Source organism: Colletotrichum truncatum (genome assembly GCF_014235925.2).
Source record: "Colletotrichum truncatum strain CMES1059 chromosome Unknown Contig_0002, whole genome shotgun sequence".
Taxonomy (NCBI): Eukaryota; Fungi; Ascomycota; class Sordariomycetes; order Glomerellales; family Glomerellaceae; genus Colletotrichum; species Colletotrichum truncatum.
This window is the reverse complement of record NW_027222399.1, coordinates 6,719,438-6,741,346: the sequence shown is the minus strand read 5'-3', so window position 1 is coordinate 6,741,346 and position 21,909 is coordinate 6,719,438. Positions and strand designations below refer to the sequence as shown.

Genomic DNA, 21,909 nt, shown 5'->3' with positions numbered 1-21,909 from the left:
TTCTAATCCATACACAGCTTTCTGAAAAGACGAAGATACCATTTTCACGCAAAAGGACGGCAGTTATAGAAATATCTCCATCAAAACCCCAGATAATGATGATAGTGGGGTATTTAACCGCTCACAGTCTTGAATTTGGTCTTTTCGGGACAGTATTATAACCTAATGTATTGCTAAACTTTTTCACGACGGTTAGGAGAAACTCGCACTTGCCTCACGCCTGCCGTGTCTTGTGACATTTCGTCTTTAAAACTGTGGAGGCTTTGAGCACATATTTCACCGTAGTACAATCCTACGGTCTATGATTCCATGAAAATACTTAAATGAGCATAGATGAGCAAGGTACTGAGATTGTAAATTATGTATTGCAGATGGTTTTTAGCAAAGCATCCGCCATTCTATAAGTTATTTGATCTCGATAGTGGTTTGAAGAGATAGGTTTCTGCTGGAATTTCCTGCCCAGAGAGTGTAGGTACCCCTCAGCAGACGCCATTGCTGAGCTTCAACATCCCAAATACTTAGATCACGCCTTGTGAGCTCGAAAGCGGTAGAGGTCTTTTGGCCAGGGGATAGCTGAACGCGTGAAAAGCCTCGAAGTTGACGGGCAGGTGTACCTTCGTCGGGGATGCCAACGTACAGCTGAGGGACCTCAGCACCCTCCAAAGCACCGGTATTGGTGACTGAGACCTTGGCAACAGCAATTACTTCCCAAAGAGACGGGTGACCTCCTTGGACGATTGGAATACTTGGGTCAGGGAACTCGGCGGTGTCAGCAGCAGTTGTTGTACCAGCAGTGAGATCTGCAATTTCGAAAGTGGTGTACGAAAGGCCGTAGCCGAACTCGTATCTTGGTGTAATGTTTTGGGCATCGAAGTAGCGGTAGTCGATGTATAGACCCTCAGTGAAATTGCTATCGGGAAAGAAGTCATCTGACGCGCTTGAGTTGAGATGGTCACCGTAATCAGACTCAAGCTTAGCGACAGTGTAAGGAAGCTTTCCAGAGGGGTTGACATCGCCCCACAGAACGTCAACAAGGCTGTGGCCACTCTCTTGACCTGGCAGCCCAGCGAAAAGGACGGCGGTAACGTTGGGGTGATCGATCCACTCGTCGACGGTACGGATTCCTAAAGTTTGTTAGCAAGCGTTCCCACTTAGTGTTCAAAAAGGGGTAACAGGTGGGAGTCCCGTAGACATGACATACCAGCAGAATGAATAACAACAACGGTGTTGGAGCAGTTGGCAGCGACGTTTTTGACGAGATTGTCACTGAACTCGTCCGTCAAGCTCAGGCGGTCGAAGCTTTCAGAGGCATAAGCGTTGATGAAGACAAGGCAGGCCTCCGAGTTGACATAAGGTGGGGAAGGATTCTCGGAGTAGAAGTCCCAGCGCAGGATACCCCTATTCTTGGAAATGCGCTCTTGAATGGCCTGGAAAGGCGAGACCACGTATGGAGGCGTGCTGCCACCCGATCCACCTCCAGTAATAAGAGTGCCATTGAATGTTTCCCAACCGAAGTTGACTTCATAGCCACCTCCATAACGACTAGGGTTCTCCCATGGGGTAGCTTTGACAGTTGCATCATAGCCATAAATAGACAAGAATTTAGGGTTGTTGAAGGGTAAAGTGCCATTGACGTTCTTAACCAGAACGGTGCCAGCAGCGCCAATTTGTCGGATCAGGTGAGAGTGGTCGGCTTGGACATCGACAGGGTAGGCTTTCTGTAGATTTGAGTGAATTGCTGGTTCAGGGAAAGCGTGCTCCTGGCGGAGGAAGTGATAACTGGCGAGGATCCTGGTGACCATATCCGATAGTCGATCCTCTGTTACGGAACCGTTCTTGACAGCCTCAACAAGCTTGTCACCCCAGAACCCTGCATCAGGCATCACGAGATCGAGCCCAGCATTGGCGGAGGCTACACCGCTCATTTGTCCTTGCCAGTCACTGACAACAAAGCCCTCAAATCCAAGCTCAGTTTTAAGGATGCCATTCAGAAGTTTCGAGTTCTGGCAACCGTAAGAGTGATTAGCTCGTTGGTAAGAGCACATAACGGACGCGGCTCCTTCCTTGAGAGAGTTCATAAACGGGAAGACATAGAGCTCGTGCAGAGCGCGGTCGTCGACGTTGGAGCTGATGGCTTCACCGAGGTCTGAGATTCGGCGACGATACTCCTGTTCGTTCAGCAACCAATGTTTTGCGGTAGCAATAACTCCAGCATTCTGGATACCTCGGGTTATGGCACCCATACCAATTCCGGCGAGGTATGGGTCATTTGAAAGACCTTCCCAGTTACGGCCACCACGAGCGACACGACCGAGAGGTCCGGCGGCTGGGCCAAGCGCAACGTTGATTCCCTTTCCGTAATACTCATCGCCGAGGGCCTTGCCGTACTTGTATAAGAGAGCTTTGTCAAAGGTTGCAGCAACATGGATACCAGCCGGAAAGGCGGAGACAAATTCTTGACCACGAATGCCGTCGGGTGCATCTGCAAAGCAAAGAGCTGGAATCCCTGATCGCTGAACTTCGCCAGAGTTACCCACGCAGGTGCCAGTCCATCCTCGTGTGATGTTTGCTTTTTCTTCAATCGTTAAATCGGATACCAAAGCTCTTGCATGTTTGTAAGCGGCAGCCCACCCAGCATTTGTACTACCGTTGCCAATTGCTTTGAGTTGTTAGTTGCTTACTCCTGGGCGAGGTTCTCGAGGAGATACTCACGAGAAGGGTAGACCGGTGGGCTTCGCCCATAGTAGGGAACCTCTGATGGATTGGAACTATTGCTCTGTGCAACCACCACGACGCCGTTGAGGGCAGCCGCAAGGAGTGCGCCTGTCTTCATTTTGGATGAGTCTCAAGATTGAGTTGTGTGGACCTGAACTCAAGAGATCACTACGAGAGTCACAATAAACAAATGGCAAGGTCTTGCTACGGGAGTTATCCAACATATAAACCACGACAGTAAATCAATTCAGGCTACATTCTGCATGACCGTTAGCTCTGTTTATCGTAACCAACGTCATTGTCGGTGAGGAAGGACCCGAATAACGTCTTATTCAATCGGTCCTATTCACTCAAAATGCGGATGTCCGGTACAGTGTGTGGATTCATGACTCGACATGACCAATTACAACTGGCGAGATCGGAGAGTAGTCTACTGACAACCTCAGTATGAAAATTAGTGGCTGGAGTGACAGCTAACAAACCAATGAGCCGATCAACAACCGGACTGTTGCCGGTGGGGTCGTCCCCGTTTACCCCGCGCTCTCCGCATCGGCGTCCATCCGGTGCAACCTCAGTCACGGTTGAAGCAAGGTTGGAGGTGGACTTTGGTGGATAGATGAGCTATTCTCCTCCGGGGAACAACGGGCTCTGATCTCTTCTTACGGGTCGAACGGACGACTATCGAAATCTAAATGGCGCAACAGGTTCTGTTAATGGCGTTAGTGGAACCTATTCCCCGCTTCGTAAATTTGACGAGAAAGGTATTCAATCAGCCTAGCATAGACGTCATTTCTTCCGGTCAGCTTATGATTGGATAACTTTCATATGAAAACCGGCTAGAGTTACCAGAACCGCCTGTGGACCGACTCGGGGCTCGAGGCGGGCTTCTTTGCCCCCGCCTTACGGGTTTGAGCATCTACAACCGCAAAGACGGCCGTATGTCGGCAATACTCGACTATCCATGTTATCATGGACTCTTTGTTGAATTCAATCTTTGTTTTTTGATAATAGGCCGGCGATGTCGGATCTCTACAATGTTCTTCTCGAAATCTATTTCCTAACACTTACGGTGTTGCGAAAGACTTGCAGCCTCAATCAGAAGTTTGCCGTGATAATGACGCCTTAAATCGAACCATGCAATCGTGGAAAGGGTATAATGAACGCTCCAGACGTTATTGCATCATGTAAAGACCAAATGGATATTTATATTACATATAAATCTCAAGTATTTAAATTCTTGCCCACTTTTTTTTAAAGTGCGTCCAAAACAACGACAAAACATGAAGAAATTTGGTAGCTCCAGTTGACAGTTGGTTTTTAACTGTATGGGCTCTGGCGCAGGTTTAGGTTGTTAGAAGGCTCTATATCAATTCCTTACATAGTTAGCTACCTGCATGATCGTCCGATCGTCGTCTCATCTCGGCATATTTTACTTAACACTGGATTAGTTGACATTCAGCAAAGCTTAGTTTTTTTGCAATTGTTTGAGATGTCCTAGCCAATCCCGTGGCAAGCGAAAGCTAAGAAAGGTTGTAGAAAAAAATGCATCACTTCGAAGCCTTATCCCAGCTGAGCACGTTACAGCTATCCTTGTGTTCGAGCCGTTCAGGAGGCGTTGGCGGGGCGAGCTACAGGGTTCAATACGTGAGAAAAGCTATTGAATTTCAAGACTGCTGAAACACAACGTTTTTTTCCAGGGGCTTTGGATACCAATCTCTCCATGGAATAATCATGACATTTGGTCCGGTGATGAAAGTAAAGTTATATGTTCCAAGAAGTAATATTACCCGTTAACGGAAGTCGGCAAGTATAGAACCGGCTACTCTACGAAATTTGTCATCTTGACCTACGATTGCATCTCATTATGTCAAGCAGATTGCGCTCCGAGTTTAGGCCGGAGGACCAACTTCAAGAACTTATCCTGAAGCTGTCCAATTGAATCAGGTTCTATTAAATCCATTTCTTTCGACCGACGCCACCGAAATCCAGTGGTTCGAGATGCTAGACTCAGTTATGTACTGCCAAAACTGTAGCCTAGCTCAGCTACAGTTTGATTCCATCTTCACTCCACTATCTGACGATTGTAGTGTGTTCCAGGTATTCCGGCTTCAAACCACTATATGATTTTCATACTTGAATAAAATTGAATACGAAATTGTATTGGGCTGTTACACTCCAGTTATGCGTGAAACCACTTCCGGTTCCGTCCGAGTATCAGAAATCAGCTGAACCCAAAGGGGCACGGACACCAAGCCTGAAGCTGACATGCACGAATAAATAAGGTTGAATCCCAAGCCAAGATATCAGGGCTGACGTCGACTTCTTTCACATGTCTAAAACATTCATTCTATGATTCTTTTCGCAAACCAGCTTGGTCTGGACTTCCTAAGTTGAAAATGCGTGTTTTTATTGTTACAGTTGTGAGCGCACTTGGGGCATTCGCTAGTTCCCAAGTGCCTCGACAGGCGCCACCAGCACCAGCTGTCCCTCTACGCATCATGGCGCTGGGCGCCTCTGTCACTTTTGGTACTGGCTCCACTACCGGAAATAGCTATCGCAAGGACCTTCAAGACCTTCTAGTGGCAAAGGGAATGTCTGTTACCTTTGTGGGAACAAGAGCGAATGGAAACTTCCCCGACAACGCAGTCGAGGCTACTGGAGGTTTCAAAATCAACCAGATCGCAGCATCTGCCGATAAGGCTGTACCAATGCTTAAGCCAAACCTCGTACTGGTTGACGCCGGCACAAATAACTGCAATAAAGGAGGAGAGGTACCTGATGCGGGTGCCAACGTTACGGCTATGATCAACAAGATTTACGAGCAGAGCCCTGGGTCTACTGTTATTCTCACTTCCATTCTCGCCAACAAGGTGCCGGAGCAGGATGCATGCCGCGTCAAAATCAATGAGCAGTACAACACGTTAGCAGCGCAGTTTCAGCAGTCTGGCGCAAAGTTTGCCCTTGTAGACATGCGCAGCCCTGACGCCCCTACACTTAACGATCTTAACGATACTAGACATCCCAACGACGGAGGTTACGTTAAGATGGCTAACGTCTGGGCCAAGGGAATCCAAGAAGTCATGTCAAAGGGGTTTATTACTGCCCCCCTTTAAAAAATTTCCATGTATAATTACTTTATAATTATTATTAGGTGTACCAGTTACGACGGTTTGATGTGTCGTCTTGACCTGGTTGTTGAATATTCAAACATCCACATTTGAAGGATGCAGTCACTAGTCGAAGTGCAGGTTTCTTTAACTGATGTTGATAACGTGTGCCAATGAGAATTCTACATTCCATAGATATGGCGTCTCCTCTGTCTTCTCCACATTTATGTTGCCGCAGGGCCAGAATAGGGCTGGTACGCTCGAATTGGCCCCGGTATCGTCTGACATGTCTAACCGAATGGAGTCTTTCACTCCGATCCTGGCAGAATCATCCTTCAGAAATCCAAGTAGTAGCTTAATACCTTTCTATGCTCTTAGCTGGTAATGAAGACACAATGGAAGGTCAGAAGAGGCAACATGTTACTCAGCCGATTTAAATTCAGGCTACATAATCGCCTCTTCAAGAACGAGCACAGCTTTCCACTAGGAACTGGCTGCCAAAGAGACAACCATGGGTCTCTTTTAGTTGCTGCGCTAGTTGAAATGGTCATTTCGTTTAGCCCTGTCGATGGCACCGTACCCACGTAATACGAGTAGAGTCACGGTCGATTGGACCCTCAACACAAAGGATGTTTCCCATGTAACGACAAAACACTGGAGCACGGCATTGAACTTAAAACCAAGATAATGTCTGTTTAGGTAGGCTGGTTTCTGAGACAGGTATGATTGCTATTGAACAATATGTTGGGACCTGCACGATCTGGCAAAGCCTTGCTGTTCGCCATCCTCACAACGGCGCATTGTAAGTGGCAACTGACAGTAATTTTCAACATATTGTCATCTGATATGTGGGATTATAGATGTGCTGGGACAAGGATGCGAATCTCTGCGGATCAAATCACCCGCAGACGCAGAGGCAGCGCGCAACTGTCCGGAGATTTTCGGAGACGTCATCATTTACTACAATCAAACAGCGATTAATCTCGACGGAGTCAAAGTCGTTCATGGATACATAGCAACCCATTGCCCAGAATCGGGTCCAGCTTGCGACGGCCATGACTACATGGAGACCTTTTCCTCCAATACTCTGACGACCGTGAATGGAAACGTAAACTTTGGAGCGAGTTACGTACTCAAAAACATCCCATTGCCGCAACTAGCTACGGTAAAAGGAATGTTCACGGTTTCCGGCCTTTGGAGTATCAAAAACCTTGACATCTCCAGTCTCGACACACTTGGCGGCCTAATTATTAATGCCCCTGGACTCGAAAATATGAAACATACCGCGGTTCGGGCCGTGACAGGGTTTGGCGATCCCAAAAGCAGGGAAATCTATCTTCAAGTCTCAAGTCTCAAGTCTTTGGGAAACTTCTTTGAACAACCAATCACGGTTGATGCTGTCACGATTGAGGGAACCAAGGATTATGATCATCTCGACTACGGCTTCGCCGAGACAGGATCTCTGGTCCTCAGGGGTTCACCACTTCAAGCAAGTGTGCCCTCCAGTAGCAACATGACAATTACATTTGGAGGTTCTCAGGCACGAGAGATAACCATCGGGAAACTCGATTCGTACGGTGGCTTGGGCGGCGTGCAGCTCTCGCCAGAGCTCAATAAGTTGTCTGTAGGGTCTTTTGCGAGCAACCTGGACAAATATGGGCAGCTACATCTTCCTTTCGATCAGCTTGGTTCTCTTACTTTGAAGTCCAATCAAGACCTACAGTGGCTTTCCAATACCCCCAAGGCAGAAAACTGGGTTGATTTCAGCTTGAGAATTCAAGACACTCCGAGATTGAACATCACGTCCGAATACAACTATTCCTCTAATGGGGAACAGAAAAAAGTCTGGTATTGGCCACATGCCGATATTGGAACTATCAAGATTGATGCCAACGTCACTAACGCCTTTTTGTGAGTCTTTGTTAATAGATGCGTGCTGTTAAAAGAGTTTTGCTAATCACCTACAGCGAATCTTTTTTGCAAGATCGATCCAATTCTTCCAACCCTGAGTCCCGGCCAAAGGTCTTAGATGAGTTTAACCTTTCCGGGGACAGCAAGGAAGACATTGATTGCCGACCCTTCAATGCCCTGTCTGAACAGAGTGTCCTCCCCTCGGTATCCAGTAAGAATTACACTTGCTATGGCCTAGAAGGGCTATCGTCAGACGGAAGCCTTACCACGGGCTCCAGTGGGGACTCCTCCAAGTCGTCCGCTGGACCTGCAGCTGTCGCAATGTCGTGGAAAGGTTTTCTGGCATTTGGCACAACTGTTTTGGTCGCGGGTTTTCTTTGATCAGTCTTAATGTCTGCATAGGTATACTATCAGGCAATGATGGATGAGTTTAAGCAGCATAATGTTAATTTTACGATGAGCCTAAACAGCTTCGTACATTTGAAATCGTCAAGTCTCCACAAGTTGAGCACTTTATGTCAACGTGTTTGTCATTTCAACTCGATGAGGGTTGAATCTCTCAAGGATACCATGAGTAAGAGCAGCATCCGAATTGGCCCTTTGAAGAAGGCTTTGTCGGGTCGTTGTTTTCTTCAAAGTTAGTAGCAAATAAAAAGGTTGGTCTATTCTTCCAAGTGTTGGGAGAGAAAGGAATGGTTTAGTCAAATAATAGAAAAGCCTAGAGCTGGAAAGGGATGCTGAGTATTCTGAATCACGAATTTGGAAAACATCACAGGCAGTAGCTTTTGACCATACTAATATCAATGTCGGTTACGCTTTGACACACAATCTAGATATGCAGGGTGGATGAGCCGTATTAGATGTAGCTAGGCCGTCAGAGCGTCTGGCTTAACCGATCGGCAACTCTCAGTATTTGATAGCAACGTATCATTTGTTGGAGGCTCTGAAACAGCCATATATGTATGTTTCCTGCAGGACAAATGACAATGTTCGCAAAACCACAGCCATTGTTTGCCAACCATATCATTATTCCCAGTTCGCTTAGTCAACTAGCATTACCTGAGCAGTCACTTTTGGCTGTATCCTGTCTAGTCTTGCGTTAAAATTTCTTTTACCCCTAAAATACCCCCTGAGTTTGATGCCTCCCCAAAGTAAACGACAGCTAAGCTACAATTCTTCTCCAAAGTTCTTTTGACGAGGTGGATGTAACACAAGAAAGCTCTCTAAACGCCTAACATAATCTCTCTGCCTGCCCACAATCTCGCTTGCGCCCATTCGAGACACCTGGCCCAACCAAAGTCCATTCTGCTGCCTGTGACTGATTAGCACCCTAACCGGATTTGGCAGTACCACCAAAAGTGAGTGTTTATGCTAGCCTGATCTCTTCTCGTCCGTTTTTTTCCCCCTACACCACCAATGATTCTTCCCTCTTGTCCAACATTCATTTTCGCCACTCTTCACCAATTTGAAGAGTCAGGCTCTCCTTATCTCGAGTTTCGCAAGCTCGACTGCACGCGATTCTAAACTGGCTGCTTGCTGCGACGGCTCGACCTCATGCGTAAAGCCCATCTTTTGTGGCTGCTAGCCACGGGCGCTGGTACCAACGCCCAAGTCCATATGCAGTGGACGACCGACCAAGGTGCCGGAGTTAGCCCGTCGATAATCGGCCCCGATGGTCCTTGGCAGGGCGTTATCGTAAATGTCAACGGACAGGACACGGCAGTATACCCTAGCGGCTCAGATGCCTCTCAACTGCTTACACCCGAGGTCAAAGGCTTGTACAAGCCCGCGGATTCGAAAACCGCCGTCAAGACAGGGTCTCATAGAGGCAATGCCGACCCATGGTTCAGCAGCGTATATCTCAATGGAGGTTTCTTTGGATTCGAATATTACGACACCATGACTTTGAAAACAGGACCTGGTGGCGTCGATAGCCTCAAAGTGAATGCCAGTATCATCGCCGCGGACGATTGGCAAGAGCAAAATGAAGGCAATGCGTCAAGCTACATGTCAAATACCGGATTGCTAGGCCTCGGATCCATCAAGACATCAGCCCACCGCGAAGACGATAACCGAAGTTCTCTTCTTCAGCAGTTGAAAACGGCGGGAAAAATCGACCGGTTGGCCTTTGGGCTACATCTAGGTAGCGTGGCGCAGAACATCTCTGGCTCGCTCATCCTGGGCGGTTATGAGCAAAACAGAGTGCTCGGTCCCGTCGGCTCATTTGGGATAACTGAAGGGGTCCCGCTGGTGTTCCTTCGCGATGTGGTCATGGGTGTCGAAAAGGGCAACTTCTCATCCTTTCCAGCGTCCCCGTCTGCAAGCCACTGGGTCAATCCTACAGAAACAGGCCAACAAATCGCCAAAAACGTAGGTGCTGCAGGTTCGGCTGTGGTGATTCCCAACCCGGCTTCGCCGTACATTTATCTCCCTCCAGGTATTTGCGAAGGAATTGCGAACAACTTAGGCTTGACCTACCGAAAAGACATTGGCCTTTATCTTTGGAACTCGAGTCGCCCTGGCTCGGTCTCTGATTTTGTCAACTCCCCGTCCTACCTCGCATTCGTCTTTGCGGACAAGACTGCAACCAATATTACCGTCAAAGTCCCTTTCAAGCTTCTCAATTTGACACTGGAGCCCCCTCTTGTGACCGAAAAGGTCAACTACTTCCCCTGCAAGTCTATTGACACCGAATACGGCTTTTGGCAGCTGGGTCGCGCATTCTTACAGGCGGCTTTCCTGGGTGTAGACTATGATAACGACAGCCTGTACTTGGCTCAAGCTCCGGGGCCTGCTTTGGAGCCAAGTGTTGTACAAAAATTCGACAACGAGGCCATCAAGAGCAACCCGTCCTCGTCATTCGCGAGCACATGGAGTACCTCATGGACTGAAGCTTCCAACAACAGTGCCAGTGATCCAGTGAAGAAGGACAACGCCATGAGGACCGGAGGGAACGTGGGAGTTGCCGTCGCTGTAGTCGTATTTGTCGTTGCGGCGCTCCTTCAGTAATGAGGAGTTGGGCGAAAGTCGGCGAAGCAAGTTGACTCGGGAATGGATTTAAAAGCTGCATTGACCAAGATTGATATAGCGATGGGAGATGCGTGAGCAGTCTCAATCAGCTGGATAACACCCAGTCGGACACGAAGCTCCTAAAATCAATGTACTATATGAGTTAAATGTAAATGTCAAGCCAAGACGGGGGACTGATGAGTGAATTGGGTGGGTACATGGGATAAATAGCACGCGACATCAATTTAGATTATTTCAACATACCGTATCACACATTATCTCTGTAAAAAGCAGGGTCTGAACAGGATTCCTGACATATGAGGCGAATGGAGAAGCGGAACGGCAACTGTTTCCCAGAAGAACTTTCTCTATCTTAATTTTGCGTCATTGTATTCATACGCTGTCTTGTCCTCGCCAGTCCTTGATAGATCTGCAAAGAAGCAGGCTAGTTTTGTCGTGTACCCAAAAACAATTTCTTTCATCTTCCAATTGCCTTCAATGTAATAGAAGACATCAGTGAGGCGGGAAATCATAAGAGCTGGCCAGTACGTAGTCAAAGAGAAATTAACACTGACCACATAAAGTTAGGTCATAAACGGCTTATTGACCCTGTGCAAACACATAGTTTGAGACTCTGCAACCTGCTGACATGTAGGGATCCCCCTCGTCTTCAACGGATCCGCTCTGGGCCTGAATCTGGTAGTATGCTCCGACCGGTCACATTCGGTATTACATAGTCAAAGCAATTTCGTCACAATAATGGAACACGACGAGATAACCTTAGCTCTAACATCGCGTTCCGGGTAGACAACGTCCACACTGTCGCATTACAGATATCAATTTGCGGGTAATAGCGCCGCCTAATGAACCCACGTCCACTACCATAATTAAGGGCTTGCTTCGTCAGCCCGGCACTAAGGAAAGTCTACAATACCTACGCCTTTACGATCTTAACACTGCGTAAATTCTGCACCCCTAGAAATAGACGTTAAAGACCAAGACGGCCTCATATGACTGTATTTTACGAGCAGAAAAACCAATTCACTACAAAATGTTTTTCCAATAACGGCGGTGTATGCTGTTCTATTCAAGCCATGGCTCTTGCCAACATCACACGTAGTTGAGCAACGACCCATAACTCAGTCACGATGCATTTGTCGGTGACGTGCTTCTTCTTCCCTAAAGCCATGCATCACGTCTTGACATTTCCTGATCTTGATAATCCTAGCTATGCTACAGTAAAGAGTGCACAGTTCCGATGTTACATGTCAATTTTTATGCACATTTTTGAAAGATCGGTCGGGCACTCCGTCTGAACGAGTAAATCGTCCGAACACCGCCAAGTACAATACTACGAGAACTGTACGCCTCCAACTGCTGATACCCTGCGAAACCCTGCCTTGCCCCTGTCCGAAGAAGTTCGCTTTCGCTTTGTCACGCAAAATGACTACAGGACGGAGACGCCATACTCTCAATATAGCAGGTTACAGCATAGTGGCCCACAGACATTAGATGAATACACCTCCACCAAAGCGATGACGTGATTATACGCGCGGGTAAATCAGTCGATCAGCCTATTTTGTAATGGATGGGGTAAGTCGTACTATAGTAGAGGCTACTTCGTACGTCTTAGGACTCTTTACAATACCTAGTATATAAGATTTCTACAATGCCCATGCCGATCAAGTCTAAGTCAATCTTCATCGAGCATTAAGGTTCAACAGTCGTCATCAATAGCATCTGATTATCTTTCCAGTATCAAAATGCGCGTTTTCGCCCTGCTCAGTCTTGTTTCCCTCGCAGCTTCACTGCCTGCTTCGGTCAATCTCGTCGACCAAGGTGCAGCCATCAGCGTCCTCGAACGTGAAGTTGGGCCTGTTGAGATCCGCGCTCCTGTTGAGGAGCCTCTACATGGGTCTTCCGCCCTTGTTGCCAGAGCTCTCTACGACCAAACCGTTGCATGGCCTGAGACCTCAGTCGACCTCGGCAACTTGAGTTTTCAGGTCAGCGTCACCAACTTGAACAACGGAAAATACAGAATCAACTGGTGGAATTCGGACGCTCGCAATTCGCAACGCAAGATCAAGCTCACTTTCAACTCTGGTAGCGGCGCTCGTTTGTACGACGTTGTTACGTCGACGCAGACTCGTGGCTCTGCCGAAGTTACCAAGACCGATTCTACCTTCCGCGTCATCTTCGATCAGGAGTGAGCTGTCCCTGTTGGACACAGACTCATTCGTAGCCCTCCACGCGTACTTCTTGTTTTTTATTCGATTTATATATATAGCCAGTCAATGGAGAACTAGGTGGCGAAGAATTATGTGTTTAAAATGCGGTTCTACCAAAATTCAACCCCATTTCGCTATCTTTGCTTTCAACTTGTTATTCACTAGGTAGCTATCAAATACCTTTGACGTAATCACTTCTCTCCTGGGACTGAGCAATCTCGCCAGACTACTCATCATGTCGGAGCACTTTCGCCAATCTTTTATGATCGATATGTCACAGCGAGCAGGTGGTTCAGCGAAATGCAGTGGGCTTTTTTCATCATGTTATGTTAAGCTGCGATCGTTAAACATCAAATGGCAAGATAAAAGCAACGAGATCTAATGGATAGGTATTCAAGATACATGATTTAAACTTCTAACATAGGCTTGGTCGACAATGCTTGGCACACCGTTGCGTTCAGCGACGGGTCGGTGCATGGTCTTGGCCCCTGAACTTCGCATTAGGTCGGTGTTACAACAGGTTTCGGTTTGAATCAAAAATTTCCATGTCAGCATACGAAATCCGATCATTTCTTGATTTAAATAAGTTATGGGCTTCCTAAAAACGTGGTTTGCTGTGTTTTGCTCCGATGTCAGAGCTAAGGACCAAACACTCCGGTGGCACTTGTGGCGTGCGAAAGGCATCATGAATTACCAGATATTCGGGGAAACCTTGTAGCGATCGCCAGAAATAGTTGGAGGTTCAGGCGCAGCAATGGTCTAGGCTTTGAATGTGCTTGTGTTCTATAAACGCCAACGTTCTTCGTAGTTTAAGCCACCCGCATTCCTCTTCCCGAGCACAAGGTTCCCTTTAACCAGATGCAGCTGTTTAGTCGACGATAAGTGTAATCAATCAATCGAATAATTTGACCATCCTAACAGTGAATAAATAGCAATATACTATCACGGCACATTTATCAAGTGAGGTGGCAACAGTTATCGTGGTCAAAACTTTGCACCTCTGCTATACCTGTTCCTCTGGCATCGTTGACGTATGCCAAGCTAAACTAGTACAAACACGAAGATCTCTGATCTTTAAGGTTAACTGAATAGGTTATCCAGAATCCCATCGCTTGTACTTTTTCTCTGTTTATTTGTCAAAGCTATTCAAGATGGAAGCGTGTGTTTTGCTTCGGGCGGCTAGTGGTGAAACAACCAGCACGGGAATTTCGAGGAATGGCGCCGCGCCGGCTGGGAGCTAACTATCTGCTGCTGGAGATCTGCTACTGAATCCAGCCGCGGACAGTGGGCCTAAGATCGACGCCACCTTGAGTTGCTCATGACTTTTTTTTTATGTAATGCGTGTCCGCCATACTTAGCTCACGCATTGGTGATTCAGGCGGCTTGGCTCACGGTTGGGGTTGCTTGGGTCCGACACCGTTCAGCTGAGCGATGGTAACTTTCTGGGGTAGAAGCACAGCTGCGATTGATCCATCAGCTGGTACGCAATCAACGATACTCGAATGAATGTTTACAATACATAACTTGAAAGATGCGGATGATATATGCGACAGAGCTGATTGACAACTTATTTCGCCATGGGCAATTATAAGAGACTTGGTGAGGGTCAACCTTTTCCCATGTCAACGTCTCCTTACATTTTGTCAGTGTAGTGTTCGTTACCCCTTTTCACCCAAGAGCCTACAAACTAGGATTTGTTAGCTGGAGAACATCCCTGGTATGCGCTTTGTCTAGATCGTCAATTGTCGATTCCCATTCCCGTGGCCAAACTTTCGGGTCCCTCTTCGCACGTGGCTCAGGTATGGCGCCGTCCCGAGCGCCCAAAACCTTCGGACGGACGCCTTTCCTTATCTGGATGTTCATCGAGAGTGTTCGTCTATCATAACAACACCATGTATATCAAAGACGATTCATCAGCAAATAATCCTCATTATATAAACACAGCCTGTTTTCTCATCCAGGGCTTCAATTTCTTTCCTCATCACACACACTCTTCACATCACACTTAACTACTACCAATTCCACTTTCACAGTTTACACTCGCTACTATCTCCTTTTCTCTTTACATTACTTCCCTAGTCAACATCTTTCAAAATGCATATTCCTACTTTCGGACAGGTTGCCACCCTTGGCATGGCTTTCTTTGCCGCCGCTGCCCTGGCTGTGCCCATCGCTGAGCCCCTCGAGGCCGACCTGGTCGAGGTAAGTATTTAGCTGTCTTTTAGATGATCCAGACATATCTAACTCTTTCATAGCGCTCTTCCGAAATCGCTGTAAGTGACTACACAAAAACTTGTTCTTGTTTTGAACTTGCTGACTGATCGATTCACCGAACAGGCCCGCAATGAGGGCTTTGCTGTATGTTTTGATAATCCAGACAATCCTGGACATGGACTTTTGGGCTAACATTTGTACGCAGGCCATTGCCGGCGCCGATATCGTCGCCCGCAACGCCCTTGAGGAGCGCAACAGCAAGAAGAAGTGCAAGCGCACCAACAACAAGGGCTACTGCACCGACTCTGACGATGACAAGAAGAAGAAGAAGAAGAAGCAGTGCAAGCGTAACAAGAAGGGTGACTGCTCTGACTCCGACTCTGACATCGACAAGAAGAACAAGAAGAAGAAGCAGTGCAAGCGCAACAAGAAGGGCGACTGCTCCGACTCCGACTCCGATGACGGCAAGAAGGGCGGCCACAACGGCTACCAGAAGGACAACAAGAAGGGAAACAAGTATGACAACAAGAAGGGTCACTACCGCCGCGAGGAGGGTGCTGCCTTCGATGTCGAAGACCTTGAGTAAATTCGAGGCATCCAGAAGCCCCAAGACACGCAGAGCAATGGCGCATACATCAACTATACTTGTCTCAACGACGGAATATCTGAGACTGCGGCTGGATTGCGAAATTGGGTTTGACTTGCGGAGCTTTCATTTATGACACACACACTTTTTTTTCTTGTCACTCTGGACGTTTCTCGCGAGCGAGGACATTTTGACACCGCTACTTTTCACTTGTAAAGTATCATTAGTATATACTTCAAAGTACAATCTGTACTAGAATACATATATTCTTCACATATTTTGTGCCGCTCGGTCTCTCAATAGTCTATCACTGTGTGAAATTGAGCGGTAAGTAATAGAACAAGCCATCTTTCTCATCATTTGTTCCAGCTTTTTGGGCTGAAACGGAGTCATGGTTGCCAACTTCTTTGTATAATGGGAGTCAAATCATTTTGGCAACATAAAGACCACCACACTTTTGTCGGCAAAAAGTGCCAGCATCTTAGCCCAGACGGTGACCCTACAGGAATCAACCCTGCAGGAACAGGGGCCGCCATGCAGGTACCAACGAAAGACAGCGACACATTATGTAAGAGCTCAAAGTAGTTTTAGCAATGCCACAAGCCCCCAATTCCGTATGAATCATTTATTTCCGCCAGCATTGAACCATTGATCATTTGAATAGGATTTTCCCTTTCTGGATGCTCTCTGGATGTCTGTGGCTTCGGAAAGTTCGCAATCTTTTAGACGGAAGTATTTGGGTATCAGGAAGAATTGATCGCTTTTCCACGTGCAAAAGCAAATATGGTAAGCTATTTTTCGTTTTACCCAACACTCGAGGAGGCAAGGAGGACACAACCATTTATTTAAGCCCCACAGAGCTGCGCATCTACCACGGAGCCACGACCACTGCAGGCTTAAAGTCAGGCCGGTCCACAGAATAAGTCCTACAATTGCTCCACAACTAGATCGATGAGCAAAGACACCTAGCAGAATCCACAATGTTAGTTGTCAACAATCAGTCTGATTGGCCAGGGGACTGAAGAGGGATGCGAATTGCTAATAGGAAACGCCGGGCGCCTCACGGTAGGAATGGGCTGGAAGACCTCAGTAAGCCAGATGTCTTATTATACCTACTAGTAGAGTAGAATGATGGAATCCTGAGAACTGTTCAAGAGATAACATTTATCAACCCGACATGCAGTCAGACTATCATCTCACTAATGAAATGGAGGGATTAGTGAACAGAGACATGAATGTTTCTACTGAAGTGGTTATGGCAGTTGATCACAGAGCTCAAACTTGAATTTGTTTGGATTTTGAAAGCTGACAGAATCGCAATTGTTATAGCTCGGACATAGTAAAGACATTTTTAATTTATTTGCAATTTTCTAGATTGGTTATTAAAGCTTGTTCGACCTTTTTCTGATGGAGCTACAAAGTAATCCTACTTTTTCATATGCCCGCTCGAGTATAAGCATCTTTAGTATTCTCGCATACTAGCTCAGTTGTCAAATCTACTTCTATGACTTGAAATGAAATAGACTATTGAGTTTATCCTTCTTGCTAATTGGCAACCTTCAAACCAGTATTGTTAACGCGCTTGTCGCTGGTGATAAATCTCACTTGATGCAAAAAGCCTATAGATAGTGAAAGATTTGCCGGTGTTATGTCACCGGCACTCTATCTAGCTGCCTTTGATATCGTACTCGCAATAATGCAGCTAAAACATTGATCAACTCGATTACCTCATTTTCATAAGGTGGAGCGGACATCACACGCTTACGTCAGTGAGCAAGTGTCAGAGTCGTGCCAGCCTCTGACGGCAAGCACTTTGGCCATAGGGTACATGTTAGACAAAAGGATTTGTTAAAAAGTTTGGATGGTAGCTATGGTATATATTCGATACGGTGAGCTGGCAGATCGAAGTTAGCTTTCCAGGTTGTTATGATGTAGTTCGCTGGATTAGAAAAACGAAACCACGCATAGTACACTAGCTTCTCGGATTTCACAGTGTACAAGAATAACACCTAATATTAATCATCGTTTCGGATCCAGAAAACTACCTTCACGAATTGAATCGGCATCAAATGATTGTAGCTTGCAATCAAGCGGTATACTATATTACCAATTCGTTTGGAATATAAGCTGTACGTTCTTGGCTGCCAAGCCTCTTGCGGATATTTAACTTTGCTTAATAGTATCCGCCTTTTCTCCAAATGCTATGTTGTTAGCGGGACGAGACTTAATTTCGACTGTACAGTTTCTGGATAAGCTCTCTCATTGGGCGTGGAAGCATTTTGCATCCGTGCATTTGACCCATATAGGCTTTTAGGCATTGTTGTTACAAATATTCTCAGTCATGATTCTATAATCTTTAGAGAACATTCCTAATAGCACTAATCACGTTTCAGATGAAGGCAAAGCTCGCGGCAGAATTTCGTGAGTTGACACACATTTTGTCCCCATTTGACAACAGCCACTGCAAGCTAACATCTGTGGAAGCCCCAATCATTTCCCATAACAACTGAGCATGATGGTTTGTATTAAAAATCGCATTCTTTTGTCGTAATCAACTTACGGGCCGTGGATTCGGAGGTAAAAAGCTCCTACTGTACCAGAATTGCAGAGACCTAGACAGGTCATCCTTGGGCCGGTATCATGTGCAGTATGAAAGTATATAGTGTCTGCTTTGCGCCCTTTCTTTTGAAAATAAAAAGGAAAACAATCACTGCTACCTTCAACATCATCATCTTAAAGCACAACCAACTTACAAAAGAAATTACCTCGGTTCAATTTTGCCCTTAATCTCCAACAATGGCCTTCAAATACGTCGCTCTTGCAGGTGTAAGTTGATACAGACCAATTTGAAGAGACTGATCACTTACTTTACTATTCTCAGGCTACCGGTAGCCTCGGCTCTGTACTCCTTAACGCGCTGGTATCCAACGGTAATTTTCAGATTACCGTACTGCGCCGTAATGACAACAATGCGCTTCCCGTGGGTGTCAAATCACAAGTTGTCGATTTCGATTCATCCAACGCTCTGATTACTGCGATGAAGGGCCAAGATGTTTTGATTGATGCAACCTCGACACTGGATGCCCGACTTTCCATTCGACTTATGGAAGCTGCTGCTGCCGCCGGCGTGAAGCGAATCATCGCCTCTGAGTTCAGTGCCGACCCCACCAATGTCAAAACACGATCTTTGCCAGTGTTCAAGGGCAAAGCCGAGGCGCACGAACATTTGAAAGCCCTGGCAGCAGATGGTAGAATCACCTACACAGCTATCTCGAACAATGCGTTCCTAGATTGGAAGCTTAGGATCGGGCTCATGAACATTGACCTTGCCAACAAAAAAGTCAACCTGATGAATGACGGCAATGTCAAATTCTACTGGACCCTTCTTTCTTCGGTTGCTGATGCCGTCATAAACTCTCTACTACGATCGGAAGAGACGAAGAATCGCATTTGCTACATCTTCAACACATACAAGAGCCAAGCAGAGATGGCAGACCTCGCCAAAGAAGCCTTAGGCCATGAAGGTTGGCAGATCACCCAAACCGATACGGAGAAAGCTTTTCTAGAAGCTTCAAAGAACTGGGATGCTGGAAATATCTCTTTCCAGGTTATAGGCGACATGATTCGTTATGCAAACTCCACTCCGGAGTACAGCCCCAAGCTTAAGACTGATCATAATGAACTTCTGGGCGTCCAGGAACTCACCGACTTTGACATCCGGCAGCTCATGAAGGAGATTGCTGGCGAGCTTAGAAAGGCTTAGGGCGTTTACTTGTAACTGTCGTGTATCGCTTGAGACCTGTTAATATTGCATCTCACTTATTCAACACGAGTATCGAAGTATCACATGTCGTTCTCATACATGGTGAGGTCAGACTGTATGACTTGTCCAAGTTTGAAGTAGATAAACGTCAATTCTACATGTTAGCTAACTAAGGCAACTCCGAGAAAATTTGAGTTTTTGTTTGTTTGCTGCTACGATCATGTTAAGCTGACCGCGCATTCCCTTTCTTTGTGCATGTCACAGGGCGGGGTAATGTATGTTGCATTATCATGCAGCCACCTGTCCTAGCACAGTTTATGCAAGCTGTTCTTTGCCCCTCAGAATGCAAACCTCCTTTGTTTCCATCATTAAGTCTGGCCTGTACCAGACAACGATACTCCACCCTGAATATTGCCGTTACCGAATTTGACCCAATCCTTTAGATAGGACGCCCCGGCAATGTGCTGATGTCATTATTCATTTCTTCATTGCACCTTTTGAATTTATTCGGAGAGGAAGAAGACAATAATCACGTCGTGGATGAAGAAGCAAATGTTTCAAAGGCTCTAATAGAGAACGGAATGCAAACAAATCTTGATGCAAAATGATTCCACGACCAACTACCTTATTTTGCTAACACAGCAGGACAGTAGAGGCAATGTTCTTTTACATTCAAGGTACTCTAATGACAACCTTTCCTGTGTGTTTGGAACTCCACAGGTAATCATAGGCCTCCCTAGTGTTCTCAAAATCAAAGACCTTGTCAATAACAGGTCGTATCTGTTTCGCTTCAAAACAAGCCAGCATATCCTGTAACTGTTCTCTCGACCCGACAACCACTCCTCGCAGGATGCAATGTCGGTCTAAAGCGAGAAAGGCAGCATCTGGACCACGAAGGTCTTTACCCGCACCTAGAGGATCCGGGTTTGTGATGTGGCCGATGCTGTGAATGAGGCCATTGAACGAAATGGCATCAAACGAGGCTTGCAGAGTGAGAGTTCCTCCAACTTCTAGGATATGATCCACTCCACGCCCTCCAGTGAGTTTCTTCGCCTCAGCAGCCCAATCAGGATTGGCTTGATAATTGATGATGTGGGTAGCTCCGAGCTCTTTGGCTCTCAGAAGCTTCTCATCAGATGAAGAGGTCACAATAGTAACTGCACCGGCGGCATGGGCTATCTGTAGACCGAACGTCGAAACACCTCCGGTTCCCTGAAGAAGGACAACTTGACCAGGTCGAAGAGGGACAAGACCGTAAAGTGCGTTCCAGGCTGTCAAAGCCGCGCATGGAAGGCAAGAAGCCTCCTCAAAAGATAGATAGTCCGGAATCTTGACCACACCAGTCTTTGGAAAGAGGAAGTACTCCCCAAGGAGTCCTTGAGACTCTCCACCTAGTTGTGAAAGACTCATTTCATATGAAAGATGACCAGCGATATGATCTTGGGTAAAATTCGCTAGGACTCGATCCCCAACTTTCCATTCGGTAACGCCTTCGCCAACTTCTTCAACAATTCCTATACATCATCAGATAATATGGTCTCGCATCAAGAGCACTTGTCTTACCTGCACCATCACTTCCCGGAACCACAGCATCAGGACCTGGAAAAGGATAGGTACCTAGCGCAACGACACCATCTCTCCAATTAAGAGAAACTGCTTTGATTCGGACAAGAATTTGCCCCAAACTAGGTTTTATGTACGGAACTTGACGAAGAGTGAGGCAGTCGAATCCTTTCTTCTCCGGCAACCAATATTGACTGAAAGTTGAAGTTGACATTTTTTCGTTACTGACTTTTCGCGTCGTATAATCTTCTTTGATACAAGAATGCAAGATGCTGATTGCGAATTCTTGGAAACTGTCAGCGGTAGAAGCCATTCTTATACAAATTTCAATTTACTCAAAGAACATAATTCGTACGCTATGCGGCGTGCTCGCCCGCCATCTCATTTTGGTATCTATTCGACTTACACTCATTGAGGAAGCGGCAGAGGCATCGCGTCTACCGCGTCTAACGCTTGGGGCGTATTTGGCGTCATTGGCGTATCCGGCGTGTTCGGCGTATTTGGCGTATTTGGCGTAATGGGCGGTGCGGGGTCATGTCACATGATGCCGTCGCCTCTTTTATGGAGAGATATGCTTCGTCGTTCTGAAATGTTACTTGCCTCTGGGTGTATGGAATGCCGAATCTGAGCCTCATTTGCATTGTTATTCACTAGACGCCATTGTCCCTGGGCGTTTCAGCCACACTATCGCCTGCATTCTATCAATTAAACTTGCTCTCGACGGACTGTCCGCTGGACCAGATCACAATAGGATATCGGAGAACACAACCCAGCCATACTGTTCCCAAACTCGTGCTAGCCTAAAAGAATCCG

General features: G+C 46.6%; 8 protein-coding genes across 8 annotated transcripts; 6 read left to right on the top strand and 2 right to left on the bottom strand.

The window, feature by feature from the left end:
• Positions 1–405: 405 nt before the first annotated feature.
• On the bottom strand, positions 406–2,833 carry CTRU02_204806 (beta-glucosidase M; the record flags this gene model as incomplete). Its single annotated transcript, XM_036721283.1, has 3 exons — positions 406–1,124; positions 1,202–2,659; positions 2,713–2,833. 3 exons carry the CDS (start codon positions 2,831–2,833, stop codon positions 406–408), a joined length of 2,298 nt encoding a protein of 765 aa, XP_036587267.1.
• A 2,278-nt stretch (positions 2,834–5,111) lies between these two features.
• Positions 5,112–5,828, top strand: CTRU02_204805 (gdsl-like lipase acylhydrolase; the record flags this gene model as incomplete). Its single annotated transcript, XM_036721282.1, has 1 exon — positions 5,112–5,828. The coding sequence occupies one exon, from the start codon at positions 5,112–5,114 to the stop codon at positions 5,826–5,828; it is 717 nt and encodes a 238-aa protein (XP_036587266.1).
• A 735-nt stretch (positions 5,829–6,563) lies between these two features.
• Positions 6,564–8,114, top strand: CTRU02_204804 (uncharacterized protein; the record flags this gene model as incomplete). The annotated part of the gene is made up of 3 exons (XM_036721281.1): positions 6,564–6,624; positions 6,683–7,733; positions 7,790–8,114. 3 exons carry the CDS (start codon positions 6,564–6,566, stop codon positions 8,112–8,114), a joined length of 1,437 nt encoding a protein of 478 aa, XP_036587265.1.
• Positions 8,115–9,287: 1,173 nt separating this feature from the next.
• On the top strand, positions 9,288–10,742 carry CTRU02_204803 (uncharacterized protein; the record flags this gene model as incomplete). The annotated part of the gene is made up of 1 exon (XM_036721280.1): positions 9,288–10,742. One exon carries the CDS (start codon positions 9,288–9,290, stop codon positions 10,740–10,742), a length of 1,455 nt encoding a protein of 484 aa, XP_036587264.1.
• Positions 10,743–12,505: 1,763 nt separating this feature from the next.
• Positions 12,506–12,952, top strand: CTRU02_204802 (uncharacterized protein; the record flags this gene model as incomplete). The annotated part of the gene is made up of 1 exon (XM_036721279.1): positions 12,506–12,952. The coding sequence occupies one exon, from the start codon at positions 12,506–12,508 to the stop codon at positions 12,950–12,952; it is 447 nt and encodes a 148-aa protein (XP_036587263.1).
• A 2,112-nt stretch (positions 12,953–15,064) lies between these two features.
• On the top strand, positions 15,065–15,770 carry CTRU02_204801 (uncharacterized protein; the record flags this gene model as incomplete). The annotated part of the gene is made up of 2 exons (XM_036721278.1): positions 15,065–15,172; positions 15,348–15,770. 2 exons carry the CDS (start codon positions 15,065–15,067, stop codon positions 15,768–15,770), a joined length of 531 nt encoding a protein of 176 aa, XP_036587262.1.
• A 2,796-nt stretch (positions 15,771–18,566) lies between these two features.
• CTRU02_204800 (Bifunctional pinoresinol-lariciresinol reductase) lies at positions 18,567–19,533 on the top strand (the record flags this gene model as incomplete). Its single annotated transcript, XM_036721277.1, has 2 exons — positions 18,567–18,596; positions 18,652–19,533. 2 exons carry the CDS (start codon positions 18,567–18,569, stop codon positions 19,531–19,533), a joined length of 912 nt encoding a protein of 303 aa, XP_036587261.1.
• Positions 19,534–20,205: 672 nt separating this feature from the next.
• CTRU02_204799 (zinc-containing alcohol dehydrogenase) lies at positions 20,206–21,310 on the bottom strand (the record flags this gene model as incomplete). The annotated part of the gene is made up of 2 exons (XM_036721276.1): positions 20,206–21,047; positions 21,097–21,310. 2 exons carry the CDS (start codon positions 21,308–21,310, stop codon positions 20,206–20,208), a joined length of 1,056 nt encoding a protein of 351 aa, XP_036587260.1.
• Between the last annotated feature and the right edge of the window lie 599 nt (positions 21,311–21,909).